Source organism: Piliocolobus tephrosceles, chromosome 16 (genome assembly GCF_002776525.5).
Source record: "Piliocolobus tephrosceles isolate RC106 chromosome 16, ASM277652v3, whole genome shotgun sequence".
Taxonomy (NCBI): Eukaryota; Metazoa; Chordata; class Mammalia; order Primates; family Cercopithecidae; genus Piliocolobus; species Piliocolobus tephrosceles.
Window position 1 is genome coordinate 70629037 of NC_045449.1, and position 20795 is coordinate 70649831.

A 20795-nucleotide genomic window follows, 5' to 3' on the forward strand; every position below is an offset into this window, starting at 1 on the left:
TTCCTTCCTTCCTTCCTTCCTTCCTTCCTTCCTTCCTTCCTTCCTTCTTTCCTTCCTTCCTTTTCTGGAGACAGGGTCTCCCTTTGTCACCCAGGCTGGAGTGCAGTGGTAAATCTCAGCTCACTGCAACCTCCGCCTTCTGGGTTCAAGCGATGCTCCTGCCTCAGCCTCCCGAGTAGCTAGGATTACAGGCACCCGCCACCACCCCTAGCTAATTTTTTGTATTTTTAGTAGAATCAGTGTTTCACCATGTTTCCCAGGGTGGTCTCAAACTCCTGAGCTCAGGCAATCTGCTCACGTCAGCCTCCCAAAGTGCTGAGATTACAGGCGTGAGCCATTGCACCTGGCCCTGGGGATTAGGATTTCAACATGGAAATTTTGTGGGGACACAGACATGGTTCATAGGAGCAGGCAAGGCAAGCGCCTTCTATTGCTTACTCCTTCGCACAGCTCTCCCAAGGCTGCCTCCTTTGACAGACAAGGGAGCCGAGGCTCAGTGAGGCTCATGGGTCCAGGACATGCAGCACAGGGCCAGCCTGGTGGCCTGGCTGGCTCCAAAGTTCTCGGTGCTTCGAACACAGGTTGTTCCTCTTCTAAGCCCTCCGTGGCCCTAACAGGCCTTGAGGAGGGCAGGCGGCTTCCTGGAGTGTGTCCCCTGACCCCACTGAATAAGAAAAAGCCAGAACAGCAAGGCAGGTGTGGTATCAGGGCCAGGAGGTGGGAAGTCTCTTTTTGAGACAGGGTCTCGCTGTGTTGCCCAGCCTGGAGTGCAGTGGCTCAATCACGGCCCACTGAAGTCTCAACCTTCTGGGCTCAAGCAATCCTCCCACCTCAGCCTCCAGGGTAGCTGGGACCACAGGCATGTGCCACTACACCTGGCTAATTTCTGTATTTTTAGGGGAGATGGGGTTTCACCATGTTGGCCAGGCTGGTCTCGAACACCTGACCTCAGGTGATCCACCTGCCCCAGCCTCCCAAAGTGCTGGGATTACAGGCATGAGCCACCGTGCTCGGCTAGGTAGGAAGTCTTTAGAAGGAAGCTCCAGGACTGTGATGGGCCAGTGGCCTTTGCCCCCCAGTGAAGCCCCAAGTGCCGGGCACGAAGGAAACTGGCAGACCTCGTGTGGAGAGGAGAAGGTGACCTTAGGCTGGTCCTAGGGCTCCAGATGCAGGGCACTGGCACAGAACATCTGGGGTCCCCAAGGCCACCCTGAGGTCCAGTGATTTGCTAGGAGGACTCAGAACTCAGCACAGCCATGATCCTCACAGTGACAGCTTATTCCTGTGAAAGGATATGTGTGAAAATCAGCCAAGGGGAGCAGCGCACGGGCAGGGCAGGGCCCTGGAGATCTACTGGAGCACCAGTGTCCCTCTCCCGGTGGCGCTATGACCGCACTTGCTCTCCCAGCTACGATGTGGGACAACACACATGGGTGTTGCCGGCCTTGGTGTCCAGCGATGTTATGGGGGCTCAGTCTCAGAGGCATGGCTGACCACTCAGGGGCTGATCTCAGTCTCTGGCCCTTCCAGAGGTCAAGCTGAGGCGGCGTGGCCCAAGGCCCCCACCATCAGTCACAGGGAAGCACAGACTGTCGGGGGTGGCCCAAGGCCCCAGGTAAACAGGGACACTCTTATCAGGGGGACACTCCAAGGGCTGAGGGGTGAGCTCCCGGGAGCAGGTCCAGGGCAGGCCCGTCTTTCGGATGTGTGGGTGTGGACCTCCTGGAGCTGCCCAGCTACCCTGTTACTGCACGCACAGTATGGGCTCTTGGGTACCTGCGTGTTCTTCCCTCTTGCCCTTGAGTGGCTCAGTGATACCCTGTGATGCGCCCCAGGGTCACCCCACACAGACACACCCTAGATTGCTCTCCCCTCTGCCCCCTCTCCCTGATAACCTCCCTCGGGGTATCCTTGAGGCTGGGCCTGCGTTTGGTTCATCTGTGTTTGGTTCCTCTGTGCCTAGAGCCCAGCACCGAGCAGGCACGTGGTAAATATGTGTGTATGCACGTGGATGATGGGACCTCCTCTCGGGACACCCTCCTGAGCTCTCCAGCCTCCCCTCTCCCTGACTCTCACGGGCCAGGTCTTCAGTGTTCATGTTCATGCTGCTCTGCCGGAAGCCGCCGGTTCAAGCTCGCCTGGGTTAACAGACTTGCTCTCTTAAAATGCATGTAACGAAGACATAAAAGAAAAGAAAGGAAAATGGATTACAAGCAGGACCAAAGGGCTCAGGGGCATCTGCACCAGCTGGAGAAAGACTGGGTGCACTTGGTGGTGGGAGTAAGGCCCAGTGGATTGTCCCCTGCCCCCCTGCCGGGGTAGACAGAATTCAAGGTTCGTACCCTGGTAATGGATTCTACAGGGGTTAGGGTGGTTGTTGCCTGGGAAACTCCTTCTGCCAGAGCAGCTTCAGCCTCGCCTCCTGCTGGGCCTTTTGCTCAGTTTTGGCCTTGATCCCGATGTCCTGCCCCCACCCTGTGCATGGACCCCTTCCAGGTGAAATGGCGCATTCCTGCCTGTCTCAGAGCCCCCCTGTTGGCACCACCTTCCCGGGGTGTAAAGAGGTGGAAAATGGATTTTCTTCCAGCAACTCAGCCTGTCTCAGGGCAGCTTTTTCTGATTGATTGAAGACAGTGTTCCATTTGCGGCTCTAGGCTGCTTCCTTTGCCGAAGCCAAGGCCTGGAGGCCCCTGGTAACCTTGTAGGCACTGCAGTTGTGTCCAGGCATTCATTAGGCCCACCTGGCTCCCTGTTCGCCACCAGGAACATTGTCTCCAGCTGTCCCTCTCCAGCCATGTTGCCTGTTTAGCAGCCTTCTGTGCTGGGCGGGGTGAGCTTTGGGGCTAGGTTGCCTGGTTGGACTGATTTTCTCATTTAATAACTGTGTGACCCTAAGCAAGTCACTCAGCCTTGCTGTGCCTTGGTTTCCTTCCTGATCTGTCCAATGGGGGCATTAAGAGGGACCAGGATGTTGTCATGGGCATTAAACGAGATCAGAGTATAGAAAGAGCTGGACAAGTGAGTGCTCAATACCTGTTGGCTGTGTAACTGTCATTATCGTTAGTGGAACGGTTTTCTCGTGTCCTCCTAAAAGTCTAAAAGAAGTCTTGCCTCCCTGGGCGGCCTTATGATGTCCATAGAAAAGATTTTAGGCTGGGCAAGGTGGCTCAAGCCTGTAATCCCAGCACTTTGGGAGGCCGAGGCAGGTGGATCATGAGGTCAGCAGTTCAAGACCAGCCTGGCCAAGAAGGTGAAACCCCATCTCTACTAAAAATACAAAAATTAGCTGGGCATGGTGGTGGGCACCTGTAATCCCAGCTACTCAGGAGGCTGAGACAGAGAATTCCTTGAACCAGGGAGGTGGAGATTGCAGTCAGCTGATATTGTGACAGTGCACTCCAGCCTGGGCGACAGAGTGAGACTCTGTCTCAAAAAAAAAAAAAAAAAAAAAAAAAAGATTTTAAATGGCATTGGTTTCCTAGGGCTGCTGTAACAAAGAAGCACAAACTGATTGTATTAAACCACTTGTCCCTAACCCCCTGGCATAGACTGGTACTGCTCCATGGCCTGTTAGGAACCTGGCTGCACAGCAGGTAGTGGGCAGCAGGCAAGCAAGTGAGGCTTCATCCATATTTACAGCCGCTCCTCATCGCTCCCATTACCGCTTGAGCTCCGCCTCCTGTCAGATCAGCAGTGGGATTAGATTCTCATAGGCTTGAAAACCCTATTGTGAACCACACATGTGAGGGATCTAGGTTGCCTACTTCTGATGAAAATCTAATACCTGATGATCTGTCATAGTCTCCCATCACCCCCAATATGGGACCATCTACTTGCAGGAAAATTAGCTCAGGGCTCCCACTGATTCTACATGGTGGTGAGTTGTATAATTATTTCATAATAATAGAAATAAAATGCACAGTCAATGTAATGCACTTGAATCACCCTGAAACCACCCCCACTGCCCCTCTCCCTGGGTCTATGGAAAAATCGTCTTCCGAGAAACTGGTCCTGGGTACTAACAATGTTGGGGACTACTGTATTAAACAATAGAAATGGATTGTCTCACTGCTCTGGAGGCCGGAAGTCTGAGATCAAGGCGTCAGCAGGCAGTGCTAGGGAAGGATCTGTTCCAGGCCCTGCTCCTGGCTTCTGGTTGTTCCTTGACTGATGGAAGCACAATTCGAGTCTTCACATGGTGTTCTCTCTGTATGTGAGTTTCAGACCAAATTTCCCCTTTTGATAAAAACACCAGTCATATTGGTCACTCCAGTATGACCTCCTGTAATCACTCATTACATCTGCAGTGACCCTGTTTTCAAGTAAAGTCACATTCTTACCTATTGGGGGATAGGGCTGCAGCATATGAATTTGAGGGGGGGAACGTCATTTAACCCATGGCAAAAATTATGTTTTATAATATATGAAAATCACGTATTAAAATGTTTTCTTTGATCTACAAGGGTTTTTTTGCCCCCTGATTTTTATTTTTATTTATATTTATTTATTTATTTATTTATTTATTTTTAAATTTTTTTTTTTTTTGAGATGGAGTCTTGCTCTGTCGCCCAGGCTGGAGTGCAGTGGCCGGATCTCAGCTCACTGCAAGCTCCGCCTCCTGGGTTCACGCCATTCTCCTGGCTCAGCCTCCCGAGTCGCTGGGACTACAGGCGCCTGCCACCTCGCCCGGCTAGTTTTTTGTATTTTTAGTAGAGACGGGGTTTCACCGTGTTAGCCAGGATGGTCTCGATCTCCTGACCTCGTGATCTGCCCGTCTCGGCCTCCCAAAGTGCTGGGATTACAGGCTTGAGCCACCGCGCCCGGCTACCCCCTGATTTTTAAAGAAATTCAAACATTTCGAGGGTCCCTAAAATCAATGTGGGCCCTGGCCTGCACCTCCTGGCCCTGGTGGAGAAGTCAGTGCTTGTGCTGCCTACCCCACGGTGGCAACACCAAGGCCCTGGGTTCCCCACACGGCGACAACACCAAGGGCCTGAGTTCCCCAGACCACACTGGCTGAAGGCCATTGGCCACCGTCCCCCCAGTCCAGCCCCTCTTTTTCTTTTCCAACCAGGCATTTCCCAGGCCATAGATCTGTTGCGGTTTGAGGCTTTATGACATCTACTTTTGTTGTCACTTTTAGAAAAACCTCTTAGGGAGAGAAGCCTCATCGTATATGATTTGAAAATAGAAAGGGCTGTGCAAATGCTAAGTCCAGTATAATAATAGTGATGCCAAGTAATTCTGTTTTGAACAAGTTGAACTTGTTAAATCAGACAGATGCCATCTGCACTATTTAAAGCCTGTGCTGGCGATAGGTTTTACGCAGACATGCTTGTCGTAGGAAAATTGCTGAATCTCCCAGAAAGTAAAGTGCTTTGCTTTGTATTTGGGCGTATGATGCTTCCTCTCAGGAATGGGATGACTGCTGTCCCTGGGGAGCAAAAGCATGTCAAGCATGTATTGAGCATCTCCTGTATGCTGAGTACTTTACATTTGGCCTCACAGCTAATCCTCACAATAACTCTGTTACTCAGATTTCACAGGAGTTAAAACCTGAGTTCAGAGAGGTTAGGTAACTTGCCTAAGGCCACACAAATGTGAAATGCAGTGAGGATTTGAACCCAGGACCTCTGACTTCCAGGGTTTCACTCTTTCCAATACATCTCTGGATAATGTGGAGAGTCACTGACCCAGGGCTTGAAACTCAAGGGCATCCCTTGATTTCTTTCTTTCCTATGAGAGCGGCAGGTGAATTAAAGCTTGGCCTTCAGCAATAGGGACATGGTTGGCAAAAAGAACTTCCTGACAGCAGGAGCATCCAGGAGAACCTAGGCTCTCCCGCTCTCTCTTTTTTTTTTTTTAAACAAAGTCTTGTTCTGTCACCCAGGCTGGTGTGCAGCGGTGCGATCACAGCTCACTGCAGCCTTGACCTCATGGGCTCAAACGATCCTTTTGCCTCAATCTGAGTAGCTGGGACCACAGGCGCACACCACCATGCCCAGCTAATTTTTAAAATTATTTATAGAGATAGTGTATCACTCGGTTGCTCAGGCTGGTCTCGAACTCCTGCCGTGCCCTCGCAAAGTACTGGGACTACAGGCATGAGCCTCTGGGCCTGGGCTTGGACTCTCTTTTCTGATGGATTAAAAACCATTTCCCCTCAATTCTGCAGATGGTGATTATCGTAGTTTCCTAGGGTTGCCGTAAAAAATGACCACAAACCAGATGCCTTAAACCAACAGAAATTTACTCTTTCCCAGTTCTGGAAACAGAAGTCTGAAATTAGGGTGTCTGCAGGGCTGTATTGCTTCCAAAGCTCAAGGGGAGACCCCTCCCTGCCCCTTCCTGGCTGCTCCTGGTGGACGCTGGCAGTGCCTGGCCTTCTTTGTCCTGCAGATGCATCACTCCACTCTCTGCCTCCTTCGTCACATGGCCTTCTCCCCTGGGTGTCTGCACGTGGCCTTCTTAGAAGGACCCCAGTCATTGGACTTAGGGCTAGCCTGATCCGATATGACCTCACCTGAACTAATTACATCTGCAAAGACCCTATTCCCAAGTAAGGCCTCTTTCTTGCTTGCTTGCTTTCTTGCTTGCTTTCTTTCGTTTATTAAAAAATAAGTTTATTGGCCGGACATGGTGGCTCACACCTGTAATCCCAACACTTTGGGAGGCCGAGGTAGGCGGATCACGAGGTCAGGAGTTCGAGACCAGCCTGGCCAACATGGTGAAACCTCGTCTCTACTAAAAATACAAAAATTAGCCAGGCGTGGTGGCACATGCTGTAATCCCAGCTACTTGGGAGGCTGAGGTAGGAGAATCGCTTGAACCCAGGAGGCAGAGGTTGCAGTGAGCCAGGATTGTGCCATTGTACTCCAGCCTGGGCAACGAAAGCGAAACCCTGTCTCAAAAAAAAAGTTTATAGAGGTATATTTTTTCATAAAGTACACTAATATTAAAGGTAGAACTTGATGGAGTTTTACATATAGACAGATTCGCCTACTGAGATTAGGTTACATAGAATATTTCTAGTGCACAGTGTTGCCTGTGTTCCTTCAGCGGAAGTCATTCTTAGCCCCTAAACCTAACTTCTACCCTGGCTTCTATCAGCATTACTTTTGCCTGTTCTTGAACATCATATAAATGGAGTCACAGAGTACATTATCTTTTTTTTTTTTTTTTTTGAGACAGAGTCTTGCTCTGTTACCAGGCTGGAGTGCAGTGACACGATCTCGGCTCACTGCAACCTCCGCTTCCTGGGTTCAAGTGATTCTCCTGCCTCAGCCTCTTGAGTAGCTGGGATTACAGGGACACGCCATCACACCTGGCTAATTTTTTGTTTTTGTATTTTTAGTAGAGACGGGGTTTCACCATGTTGGCCAGGCTGGTCTCAAACTCCTGACCTCAGGTGATCCACCCACCTCAGCCTCCCAAAGTGCTGGGATTACAGGCGTGGGCCACTGTGCCCAGCCCATAATCTTTTTTATTTGGCTTATCATGCTCAACATTGTGACTCAGATTCGTCTATGTCATTGCACATAGCAGTAACTTCATTAAAAAAAAATTTTTTTTATGTCCATAGGTTATTGGGGAACAGGTAGTATTTGGTTACATGAGTAAGTTCTTTAGTGGTGATTTGTGAGATTTTGGTGCACCCATCACCTGAGCAGTATACACTGCACATTACATGTTGTCTTTATCCCTCACATAAGGCCACATTCTGAAGTTCTAGCTGGGCATGAATTTTGGAGACACTCTTCAGCCTACAGTGATGGAGCCCCGAGCTCGGGGCCCACACTGGGCAGCACCCGGCTCCACACAGAAAAATTGAGTCCCTGTCCTCGAGGACTCAGGACTCCGTTCGGGGTTTCAGGCTGGCCAGTCACAACCACACCCACAGTGGGGCAGGAGATTCAGAAAGTGATCTGGCTCTTGCAGCACAGATGGAGAGGAGCCTTGCTCCAAGGAGAGGAGCCTCCAGGAGGGGCTGAAATGGGTTGAGATCCATTCCAAAGTCTCTAGTTGACCTGGCAGGACCCCTGGCTTGTCTTGACATAGGTTGTTTGTGCCCTGGGGTCTCTGATTAGAAGGTAGGACAGGCGCCCAGTTTTTCTCCACCTTGCGTGCCTCCTGTCATGATGGGAGCCCTAGAGCCCGGCCTTAGCTGCCCTTGCTGGTCTCCAACCCTGACCCTGCAACAGTGGAGGTTTCCCTGCCTCTGCACTCTGTCCTTGAAATATTCATTCCAGGCCGGGTATGGTGGCTCACACCTGTAATCCCAGCACTTTCAGAGAACGAGGTGGGAGGATCACTTGAGCCCAGGATTTTGGAGAACAGCCTGGGCAACATATTTTCTACAGAAAATTTTTTAAAAAATTAGCTGGACGTGGTGGCTCATCCATATGGTCCCAACAACTTGGGAAACTGACTTGGGATGATCACTTGAGCCCCAGAGGTTGAGGCTGCAGATGATCTCGCCGCTGCACTCCAGCCTCTGTCCAGGGTGGCAGAGTGAGAGCCCTTCTCTCTCTCCCTCTCTCTCTCTGTATATAAAAAAATATTCATTCCTGTCAAAGGAGCGTCCATCCTGCCCCTGTAGGTCAGCATGGAAAGCAGCTCCACGATCTTCATCTGGACTGATTTCAGAGCCTAGCAGACATCAAATCAGCATGTTCCTTCTTGGGGTGAACCCAGGCATTCTCGGTGGGAGCACATCACTGCTAAAATGGCAAACACTAGTTCTTGAAACAAGCATAGTAGCGGTAAGAATGTCTAAGAAACTTCCTAGATGGGCCATAATGAGAAAAGGCTGATGTGCCCTGGTCTAACCCAAGTCCCTGTGGCTGCTGCTTCAGCCACATCAATATCAGTGCTGATCACGAATGCAAACAGTGCTGATGTCGCACGGGTGCCGCTGGCCATGCACTTTACAGCTCTCTCTTTGTTCAGGCCTCATGATGGTAGCTGCCTTTATTTCTTAAAAGACAAGACTGGTGAACACAGAGAGGCTCAGTGACCTGCCCAGGGTCACACAGCTCATAGGGGGCTGAGCTTCTCTCGTCTCCTTGTGTGGTACTGGTAATGGTAGTGAACCTTGATGTGTTTTGGACGGATGAAAAATACTCCTACTTCCTTCTGCCTGAGGACTTTTTGAGCAAACGAAGCAGGTGGCTTTTAAGTCTCTTCTCTTTCTTCTTTGCAGTCTCACAGTAGGCTGTCGTGCATTCAACTTTGTGCTCCAAAAAGCCATGTCCAAGCCCTGATCCCCAGGACCTGTGACTGTAACCTTATTTGGATATAAGGTCTTTGCAGATGTAGTCAAATTAAGAGGAGGTGCTCCTGGATTTGGATGGGCCCTGGTTCCATGGCTGGTGTTCTTATAAAGAGAGGAAGGTGGACACAGACACACACAGGGGAGAAGGCCGTGTGAAGGCAGAGGTGGAGGTCGGGGTGAAGTAGCCACGGGCTGAGGAACACTGAGGGCTGCTGCTACTTCCGGAAGTTGGGAGGGAGGCCTGGGGGAGACTCCTCCAGAGTCGGAAGGCACTGGCCCTGCTGCCGCCTTGCTGTCTGACTTCCAGCCTCCAGAGCTGCCAGAGGAGAAATGGGTGTGGTTTTAAGCCACGTGGTTTGTGGAGATTATTTCAGTTGCCTAAGGAAACTAACACAAAAGTGGCGGCATTTTTTATTTTAAGAGTTTTATGTCTGTTTGTTTTTGTCAAAGTTTGTCTTGGGCTCTGAAGAGTGAGAGGACAGACTGGATTGTGTGTACGTGTGTGCATGTGTGTGTGCGCGTGTGTACATGCGTGTGTGCAAGAGTGTGCATCTGTGTGTGCATGTGTGCATGCATGTGCATGTGTGTGCGTGTGTCCGTGTGTGCATGTGTACTTGTTTATGTGTGCATGTGTGTGCGCAAATGTGTGCATGTGTTTACTGGGGTGTGATACGTGTGCACGTGTGTGCGTGTGTGTGTGCATGCATGTGTGCGTGTGTGCATGTGTGAGTGCCTGTGTGCATGTGTGAGTGTGTGTGCATGTGTGTGCGTGTGCATGTGTGAGTGTGTGCATGTGCATGTGTATGTGTGCATGTGTGAGTGTGTGTGCGTGTGTGTGTGCGTGTGTGTGTGCGTGTGCATGTGTGTGTGCATGTGTGTGTATGCATGTGTGTACATAGGTGGCTCATTCCCCATTCCTGTCATCTGCCTTTTGTCCCCTCCACTTCTGTGTCTGCTTTGCCCCCACCTGTCATCCTGACTAGTCCCCTGACGTGTATGGGGCTACTGCCCTTTCTTTCCTTAGGAAAGGTGGAGGTGGGAGAGGAGGATGGCTGCAGAGGGCAGGTGGCCATTGAGGGTTTCTGTTATGCCTGCTCTAGTGGGCAGCTCACCAGGCTCAGAAGATGAGGAGAGGTGGAGTTTGCAGACCCGAGCGGAGCCCAGGTTGGAAAAATCCTTCATTGAATTTCTGTTATATGCAACCATAAAGACCTTGTATAGGGATAAACGGAGCTTAAACAGGGCCGGCAAAGCCACGGGGTGAGGTGAGAATCAAAGGAAACCGAATTAATATGTTTAAAAAAAGGCAAGCAGCTTCCTGGAGAAAGACCCCCAGGGCTGTCTTTGTGTGAGAAGATCTGCCAGCCGAGGGGAATCCATCTCAATAGAAATTTGCAATGAGAGAAGCACGACATATGACGGCGAATAAATGTCCCTGAGAGCTGAGTAGTAATCAACACAGGAAATAAATTCTCCAAAAATAAAAGCAACACTGGTATCATGGTGAGGTGGAGGGCTGTGGTGGTGGCAGTCACCTCCTTTAAGATCCTGGGAAGGGTTTGTTCTCAGGAAGCCAGTGATAACTTACCGGAGTTTTAATACCTAGCAAGTTCCCAGGCTTCTGTGGGTGGAATTCATTTTGGCACAATACGGCCTCTTGGGAGGAAATAGAGAGACAGACTGGGAGAGGCCTGGCTGTGCCTGGGAAAAGGCCTCTGTCACTTGTGTGGTCCCTGGACAGAACCTAGCCAGGCTCTTGAATGGAATTCCTCTGCCTGTTTCAGCTCCATGTGTTGCCCTTCAGCACACGTGCAGTAATGCACAGACACGCCTGACACGTGCAGATAGGGTCGCATGTGCAGATAGGGTCGCATGTGCAGTTGTGGGCACACATGCAGTTGTGGGCACATATGCATATGTGGGGACATGCGCAGATGTGGGGACATGCGCAGATGTGGCACCTGTACAGTTGTGGGCACATGAAGATATGTTCCCTGACTGCTCAGGGAAGGTGGATGTGAGGCCTGGGGCCGAGGGGCAGGGATGTCCACTAGTAAGGGCCTCTCTGCAGATATGATAACACATGCAGTTGTGGGCACATGTGCAGTTGTGGGCACACATGAAGTCATGACCAACATGTGCAGATATGGGCTTTCCTAGATGTCTGTAACGTGTGTACTGGATGGGGTAGGCTGCCAGCTCCATCTTCCCACCCGATCCACCCCCCACCATTTGGTCTGCTTGGGGTTAGGGTTTGGGAGCCTGGGGTATTACAGAGCCTGCCATCTTTGCCCGTGGGCATACTGGCAGGGCCCTCCTGGGAAGGTCATCTTGGCCGGTTCTGTGGCTCACCTCCAGCTTCTCCCACTTAGGATGCCCCCTGGGGCCGGCCTCATGGAGCGGATCCAGGCTATTGCCCAGAACGTCTCCGACATCGCTGTGAAGGTGGACCAGATCCTGCGCCACAGCCTGCTCCTGCACAGCAAGGGTGGGTGCCAGGGGGGCGGGGCTGCCCTCTACCCCAGGGAGCCAATGAACTGGGTGCTGGGTGGGCCCTGGAAGGGTGGGACACCTGAGGTGTGGCTGACTTCTCTTGACAGCAGCTCTCCTGGCTCTTCGGGGCCCCAGTTTAGGCTTTCAGGAGGAGGACTGGGGGTTCACTCCCCCCAACCCGGCAGGAGGGTGCTGAGGACAGTGGAGGTCCCTGGAATCCCAGCCTCTGGGGTCCACAGTTCCAGGAGTGAGGCCACCTGGGGAAGGGTCCCTGGGCGGCCTCCTCCAGTTCCCTGTGATGTGAGGAGCAATGAGCTGGGGGCTGCAAACCTCATTTCTGCCTCCTCAGAAAACGCTGGGGATGCTTTCGGGTGGGTGCATGAGGTCTACCCATCCAGGCGGCTGCTGGGTAGCTGTTCACACCAGCTGCTCACTGCTCCTGAATCCCCTGAGGGGGCTGCGGGCAGCCCAGGCCCGGGATGACCTTGCGGGTGGGTTGTGCTGCTGGTGAGCTTTAAGGTGGGAAGGTCTGGCAGCAGATTGTGTGGGAAGCTGCCTCCTGCACCCAGGCCTCCCTCCCTGGGCTCCTCCTTGGACCCAGGCCTTCAGCAAGGTGACCTCTCCCTACAGTGTCAGAAGGCCGGCGGGACCAGTGTGAGGCACCCAGTGACCCCAAGTTCCCTGACTGCTCAGGGAAGGTGGAGGTGAGGCCTGGGGCTGGGGGCGGGGATGTCCACTAGCTAGGGCCTCTCTGTCCAGCCCTGCCCCTAACCTAGGCACAAGCTGGCAGAGGCCAACCTCAAGGAAACGGCTTCTCTGCTCAGTGCCTCCACCCCACCCATCAACCCAAATCCCCCAGGAAGAGTCGCCCTCAGGTGTCGGTGCTTTCTCACAGCAAATGATTAAATCTCCGAGTGTCACCGCCAGCAGCCAGAGTCCCCCAGAGACTCAGAGGAGTGGCCCTGGCCGCCCTGTCCCCGCTCCTCCTGGCCCAGCCAACAGCTCACACAGAGTCTTCCTGCCCCATCTCTGGGGCCACGGCTGGCTGCATGAAGTCTGCCCCTGTAGGAGCCATGAAGCCAGCCCCCCGCTGGTTCTGAATGCCCTAAGGGGTGGGCAGTGGTGCCGCAGACCCCTTCCTCGGTGACCATCTGGGATCACTGCAGGTGGATCCTGCCATGGCTCCAGCCCTGGCTGCCTTGGAAGCTGCTCCCTGACCTTGGCCTCTAGCCCAATCCTGCTCTGGTAGTGGGGAGACAGGGACCACAGGGAGAGTGAGACAGCCAGGACTCCTGGCTCTTTGCCCCAGACCTTTGAGCCAACGTTCTCTCTTAGTCCCTCCCCTTTCCAGACATGAGGGCTGGTGATCCTGCCCCTGCCATCTCTGGGGTCCTTCAGGCAGGTCCTTGTTCAATCTCTTCTCTGCCCTGTCCCCTGTTGCATCAGTAGGATGGGCCACATGGGCCCCCCATCCTTGACCTCAGGGCCCCTGGGGTGCACGTGCAGGGGAGCCCCCGAGGGTTGGTGGGGCTGGCGCAGCCCCCTGCCCAGCCTGGTCCTCTCTGCAGTGGATGCGTGCCCGCTGGACCTCTGACCCCTGCTATGCCTTCTTCGGGGTGGATGGCACCGAATGCTCCTTCCTCATCTACCTCAGTGAGGTCGAGTGGTTCTGCCCCCCGCTGCCCTGGAGGAACCAGACGGCTGCCCAGAGGGCACCCAAGCCCCTCCCCAAAGTCCAGGTGGGCCTGGGAGATGGGTGGGCTGGTGAGGGGCCGGCATGGCTGGACATCCTTAGGGACAGTGGGCAGAAACCTCTGCCCTGGGGGAATGAGACTGAGCGGCTGTGCCAGGTGTGCGGGCGAGTCCCAGCCCACCCTGCCGGGCAGACAGGAGGCCAGCCTGACAGGACCTGTCTGCCTTCTTTGAGATGCCACCAAGCTGGGCCTCTTTGCAGGCAGATGGGGGACCTGGAGGTGCCCTCTTAATAGACTAGAATAGTAGTAATAGCAACTGTCACTTATTAAGGGCTTTCTGTGTCCAGACGCTTTACTTGCACTTAAAGTTCCCAGCCATCCTCATGTGATCATATTTGACAGACAATGCATCTGAGGTTTACCGTTGAATTAATGGGTTTGAGGCGCACAGTTGCTGTGGTGGCCACATCTGTCCCCTGCCATCAGAGTTCTGGCTATGATCACCGCCCACTGCCTCCCTGCTGTGGCTGGGATCCCAGGAACTGCTGTGGTTGGCTACCTCCCTGGAAGGGCTGGGTGCCGGTGGTTAGAGCTAGGCTGGGGAGGGTGTGTTGATGGGGAGGGCAGGACTCCCTAGTTTTGGGGCTGATGAGCCCCTTACAAAGTGTGGGAGAAGCTGGAGCAGGCCCCAGCCTCATGGGAGGGTGCCAGCCCCTGTCCCCAGGCCAGCGGGGAATGATGGTGGCTACAGGTCGAGAGGCAGAGAGAACTGAGGTCTGGACCCCTCCAGGCAGTTTTCCGAAGCAACCTGTCTCACCTCCTGGACCTGATGGGCAGCGGGAAGGAGTCCCTGATCTTCATGAAGAAGCGGACCAAGAGGCTCACAGCCCAGTGGGCGCTGGCTGCCCAGCGCCTGGCGCAGAAGCTGGGGGCCACCCAGAGGGACCAGAAGCAGGTGCGTGGCCCCTGCCCCCTCATGTGCAGGAGCTGAGAAAGCTCAGGGCCCCCACTTCCAAGTGGGCATGGAATATCCCTTACCCAGTGCTGGGCTTCAAACAAGCTGTAGTGGGTTTCTGAATTTGATCAGAGGGAGCGAGGGGTGGAAATGGCAGTCAGGATAGATGTCTGTGGTGGTGGCCCCTGGCCCTTTTCAAGGTTGGGACCGAATGACAAGCCCCCAAGGGGTCCTGCATTCTGTGTACATCTGGTTCATGTCAGGCAGAAAAGTCATAGTATTAGCCTGGAAATTTGGGAATGTTCTGGGGAGCTTTGTTAGCTCATCCCTCCCTTCCTTTCCTCCCTCTCTTCCTCCCTCCACCCAGTAGCTATTTACATGACTCTCACATTGCCCTTTTATTTCTTTCAGAGCCCTTATCATTTCATGAAATTCTCTCTTGTCTGTGTTCACTGTTGTCTACCTCTTCCATCTGGAACATAAGCTCCATGAGGGCAAGCACATGACTATCTTGTTCGCCCATGTCCCCAGTGCCCGATCTGGTCACTCTGGTGCCAGAAAGCACCTGCTGGGGCCCGGCCTGGAGACAGGGTCTGCTGCCAGCTGGTCTCCTGGCCGGTGCCCTGGGGGGCGGGGCTGAGAGCTGCTGCTCCTCCCTGCTCACCCTCTGTGTTGCACCAACCCAGATCCTGGTCCACATCGGCTTCCTGACGGAGGAGTCCGGAGACGTGTTCAGCCCTCGGGTCCTGAAGGGCGGGCCCCTGGGGGAGATGGTGCAGTGGGCGGACATTCTGGCTGCACTCTATGTCCTGGGCCATGGCCTGCGGGTCACAGTCTCCCTGAAGGAGCTGCAGAGGTGAGTGCTGGGGAAAGCCACTGGCGTCGAGTGGGGCAGGGAGGGGTGAAGGGAACCCCTCCCCTCCCTCCCAGGGGCTGTGGGAGCCCCTGCTCCGCCTGCAGGTCACACGGCCCTGAGGCCCTGAGACCCTGGGAGGTGTTCTGGTGTTCTGCGGGACATCACCACCCCAATTACCCTCCTTCTGCCCAGTCTTGGGGGATGTAGCAGGGAAGTGTATTTGCATAGCTCTGTCTGGCCAGGGCCTGGCTCCTTCTCTGGTGTTTGTGCTCAGGGACTGACACGTATTGGCTTGCGGAGTTGAGCCACGTCTGCACGCCAGTTGAGCCCCTCTGCCTGCCATCCTGGAAGGCTTGGTTTCTCTTCTGGAACTGGGCTCCTTCTTGGGTCTACTTTAGGGTCTGGAGACCAGTAAGATGTGGAGGGTGAAGGGAGTGGGTGGGTGGTGCCTATCCCTTACCCAGTGCTGGGCTTTTCAGGGTCCCTCAGATGCTGTGGGAAGTGGAAGGGCAGTGATTAGAGGCTCCCCTGGGTGCTTGAGGATAGGATGGGGTGAGGCTGAGAGTGTGGGGATACCAAGGGGGTAAGAGTGTGTGATTGGGTTTATTTTAACCACTGTTTCTGTGGGATATAGGAATACAGAAGATTTTTCTCTCTTTGTTAATATTTATTATATGATATTTGATGCATACAAAGTCTATTTAAAGTATGTTGTGAAACACGAGAGTCAAATCACCTCCCATGTGTGATCATCCACTTAAGATCATTGTCACCAATGACTCTGTGTCTGGTGTCCGCCGATCTCTCTGCCTCCTCCCCAAGCGAAACCTTAACTTGAACTTTGTGTATATTATTCCTTTGCTTTTTTTTTTTTTTTTTTAAATGGAGTTTCTCTCTGGTCACCCAGGCTGGAGTGCAGTGGTGCAATCTCGGCTCACTGCAACTTCCACCTCCCAGGTTCAAGAGATTCTCCTTCCTCAGCCTCCTGAGTTAGCTGGGATTACAGGCGCGCGCCACCACGCCGGGCTAATTTTTGTATTTTTAGTAGAGACAGGGTTTCACTGTGTTGGCCAGGGCTGGTCTCGAACTCCTGACCTCAGATGATCCACCTACTTTGGCCTCCCAAAGTGCTGGAATTATAGGTGTGAGCTACTGTGCCCAGCCTCTGCTATACATATATTTTAAAATCTTATTTATTTTAAAATAGAGATGGGTTTTCACCATGTTGCCCAGGCTGCTCTCAAACTCCTGGGCTCAAGTGATCTGCCTGCCTCAGCCTCCCAAAGTGCTGGGATTAGAGGCACAAGCCACATGCCCAGCCTCCTCTGCTATCTAACATAGAACTTATTCCTTCTATCTATCTATATGTTTGTACCCATTAACCAAACCAACCTCTCTTTATCCCCCCTCCTCACCACATTTGATGAGATTATTCCTCAGGATCTTCCTTAAAGACCCCAGAATTGTTTTTATGTGAATCGACTTTTTTTCATTAGCCCATTAACTTCTACTCAGGTGGTTTTCAAGTGGTTTCCTTGTGTGTCTCCCTAGAGCCTGCCTACTCTCTTGCTGGTCTAATTGGCCTTTTCTCCACTAATGCTGATGCTCTGTAGTACAGTAGTGTTGGAGAGCAGAGGATGCTGATGAGGACAGAGCCATGGCAGTCTTAGGTCACTAGGGCCCAGCAAAGCACCAGTCTTGGGCAGCTCCTTAGTTTCTACACTTCCCTGCAACTCAGAGTTTGCCAGTAACTCAAGAAGAACGTCCGTGACTCTGATCAGAGGGAGGAGTCTGGACCAGTTGTTTTGAGTAGTGGGAGAAGGAGGCTGGGTCTGGGTTGTGTTGCTTAGGAGTCTGCTAAATGACCCAGTGCTTTGAAGGTTTTCATCCCCATCACCTGAAATTCACAGCGCTGGAGTCATCCTTTTAAGTGAATGCATTCAATGGATAGGCTCAGTAAAGATGAAAAAGTGTCTCCAGAGAGGAACAGCACATGTAAGTGAGGCTATGGGACAGAAGCAGGTTGATGCCAGAGACTAAAGAGGCAGCTGCGTGCTTGTGGCTGTGTTGAGAAGCACCGTCCAGGTCGAGGGTGGGCTCTAGGGGAGGAAATCCCCACCTTGAAATAGCAGGTCCAGGAGCTGCGAGGAACCCGGCTGGGAGCTGTCCCCGAGTGCTAGTGCTGAACCCACAGAGGGACTCCCAGTGCTGGGAGAGGGAAACAGCACATCCCTCACTCTGGCTCTCACCCTGGTGACACCTTGTTGTCAGATCCAGCTGTTTGCACTGTGCAGGCCACTTTAGAGCCAAGGTGTGGGGCCCCCTCGCTTGCCTGCACCCACTGCTGCACACTGAACTGTGTCCACCCCCGGCTTCCTCTCAACAGAGGGCCTGGAAGAGGCATCGATGCTGTCTGTGGAGCAGAACGCTCAGCAGAGGCAATTAACATTTGCAGATTATGGAAAGAGGTGATTTTTCCCTGGCCTGGAAGCTTCCTACAGGGAAGTCAGAAGGGGCAGGGCTGAGGAGGAGGGAGAAAAGAAGGGACCTGGGTTGGGGGAAGCTAAAAAGGTCTTGAGCAACTTGTGAGTGGCACAGCCAGTGACTGTGGCTGACCATGAGTCAGACCTTCCTCAGCAGAGCAGCTAACAAGGGTCTAGTGGCCCTTGATGCCTGGGTCACCAGAGACCCCAGGATGTAGTGGGAAGAATTCTGGGGAATGGGAAGAATTCTCAAGGAATGAGAAGGCATCTCCTCTGCGTTCATGACAGCCCAATGCCACCCGTATCATCTTTCTGTAAGAAAGGCAGATATCTGACGAGTCTCCTTGAGAGGTGGGAATGGAACTCAATTGTTCTGCATCTCAGCCCATGCTGGGTTTCTGCTCTCTCGCCTTACCCTGAGCTCTTACTTTCCCAGAGCTCTGCATCCTCTTCTGGTCTCTCCCCCTGGGCCCAGCACTGAGCCTGTGGTCAGGACGGTTGCCAACACCTATCTCAGGGCCAGAGCAGGGACAATGGGGGTGGCTGCACTTGGGAGGCCCTGAAAGTGAGGCCCTGGTAAAAAGTGACAAGATCAGGAAATGCCCTTTCCTTTACTATTGATTGTACTTTACTGCCTTGTTCTGTACTATTCATATGCCCTCAGACATGCACACATAGAGACCCATATGCACACACACACGTGAACACCCATTCACATGCATGCACACATGTGTGTATACACTCATGCAGCCTCTGCATGCACCCATGCATACACGTGCATATCCACCACATGTGTGCACATACATGCATACTCACATACTCACATGCACACTCATGGACACATACTCATAGCCTCTGAACCCACACGTGCACACCCACACATGCACACCTACTCACACACCTGAATATGCACACACTCCACATACACACGTGCAAATGCACGCTCCTGCATGTGCAGACATGATGCATCTATACAGACACACCTGCACACTCTCTTGCACACACATGCACATCCACAGCCCACAGGAATCAGTGTTTTTTACCAAGCAAGGCTCCATTTCCTCTCAGGCTCTTGCAGATCTGAAGGAGCTCCAGGGAGAGGTTTCCCCATCTCTGGTTTGCAGCTTGTTAAATGGGTAGGACCAAGACTGTGCTTAGATGCCCTGGCCCTTGGTCCCCTGTGGGGTAAATGAACGATCTTGCTCAGACAGGGCAGAATGGTGTACACAGCTCAGCGACCTCAGGGGATCTTCTTAGGAAGGTGATTTCTAAATCTGCTACCAAATGCAATTTAAAAACAACTAAAAGAATAAAAATAAAAACCAAACCACCCTCCCCAGGAGAATTCCTGTTATGCCTACAAAATGTACAGCATCGGCTATGGTGGGAATACATTCAGGGTGGGGGTTCTTAACCCTGGCTGCAGCAAAACCACCTGAAGCACTTTAGAAACTTACCAGTGTTTGGGCCCCAGTCTAGGCATCTCTGACTTCATTCATCTGGGGCGGGGGCCCAGGTAACAAGTTTAAGCTCCCAGTGATTCTAATGACCACCAAAGGTTGCGAATTGGAAAAGCTTGAGGCTGTGGCTTTTCTAAGCTCCTCAGCCCAGTACACAGTCTGGGTGGCGGTGGGGCTGGGACATTGTAGAATGCATGGCTTCTTCAAAAGGCCTCGTCTGTGTCGCCAGTGCAGTCCTGGAGGATGGGATTGGGGCCCCAGGCTCAGAGCTCTAGAAGAGATGTAGAAAGAATGAGAGGATTCATCCTGAGTTCTCCTCTGCACTCCTGAGAACACCCAGGATACCCTTGGTTGCTGGAGTGTGGCCTAGTTGGGGGGTCGGGCCACAGAGGCACCCCGTGGAGGTGGCCCAGATGGTGGGGCCTCTGGCATCCTGCCCAGGGCATCAGGTGGGAACCTGCTGGCCTGAAATGCACTTTGTGCCACGCCCTTTCTTGGAGGTACTCTCTTCCTTCTTCCTTTGTAAAGTGGGGGCATTGCATTGGTCCCCACAGTTGGCGAGGTCAGTGACAGATGTGAGGCCAGGGTGGAGGTGCAGCTGTGAGCTCCCAGGCACACTCCCTGCAGGGGCCTCTCTGATACATAAACGCAGGCCTTTCCTCACAGTGGAGATGTCAATGCAGCTTGAGATGTGGATGAGCCTCCTAGAGCTGCTGTAACAATGGAGCACGCGCTGCGGGGCTCACACAGCAGGAGTGAATGAACTGAATCCTGGCGCTGGAGCGTGCTGCAGGTCCAAGAGCAAGGTTTTGGCAGGGCTGGGGCCTCCTGAGGCTGCGAGGGAGTCTCTGCCCTAGGCCTCTCTCTGGGCTCCTGGTGGTTTCCTGGTGAGGAACTTGGTGACCCTTGTCCTGCAGCTACATCTCTACAATCATCTCTGCCTTTGCCTGGCAGCCTCCCTGTGAGCGTGTCTGTGTCCAGATGTCCCCTCCCTAGAAGGACCTATTGCATTAGGGCCCACCCTAATGCCCTCATGTTAACTCCATTACCTCCGTAAGGACCCCAACTCCAAATAAGGTCATAGCCTGAAGAATTGGGGGTTAGGACTTCAATATATCAATGTGGGGGGTGGGGGACACAATGTCAACCCATAGTAAGATGGCAACCATTGTAGCCTGGATGGGGCCCTGGGCAGAGTTCCCACCGAGTAACTGCGAGCCCTTCAGGGAGAGGCAGAAGCACACAGGGCCTCACCTCTCAGCCCTGGGAGCCGTTCTGTGGGAGCAGCACCAATTTAATTTGAAAACAGGTCAACCGGATGTGAAGGTAATCTGAATTCCGAATGTCTCGGCTTGGCTTCTGTGACAGAAACGTCTCCCTTCGCTGGCGAAATGACCCGCATGGGAGGCGGCGGGACAAAGACGCAGCTTGTACATTTGTTGTAGTTTATTCACAGATGTTCATGGCAGATGTCCTGGCCACTGACGGAGCAACAGGGCTGGACGGATGAGCCGGCCCTGTTCCGCTCCTCGGGTTTCGGTGTTTCAATTAACCTGCTCACTGGAGTGACATTTGGGGCA

The 20795-nt window shown here is 53.0% G+C and overlaps 1 protein-coding gene across 1 annotated transcript in view; it reads left to right on the top strand.

Moving 5' to 3' along the window:
- Positions 1 to 20795, top strand: part of MGAT5B (alpha-1,6-mannosylglycoprotein 6-beta-N-acetylglucosaminyltransferase B) — an 87227-nt gene that overhangs the window by 23008 nt on the left and 43424 nt on the right. The window contains exons 4-8 of the mRNA XM_026455922.1: positions 11647 to 11762; positions 12398 to 12471; positions 13336 to 13506; positions 14252 to 14416; positions 15103 to 15272. Of these exons, the coding sequence (XP_026311707.1) occupies positions 11647 to 11762; positions 12398 to 12471; positions 13336 to 13506; positions 14252 to 14416; positions 15103 to 15272 (696 nt within the window). The remainder of the gene's footprint in view (positions 1 to 11646; positions 11763 to 12397; positions 12472 to 13335; positions 13507 to 14251; positions 14417 to 15102; positions 15273 to 20795) is intronic.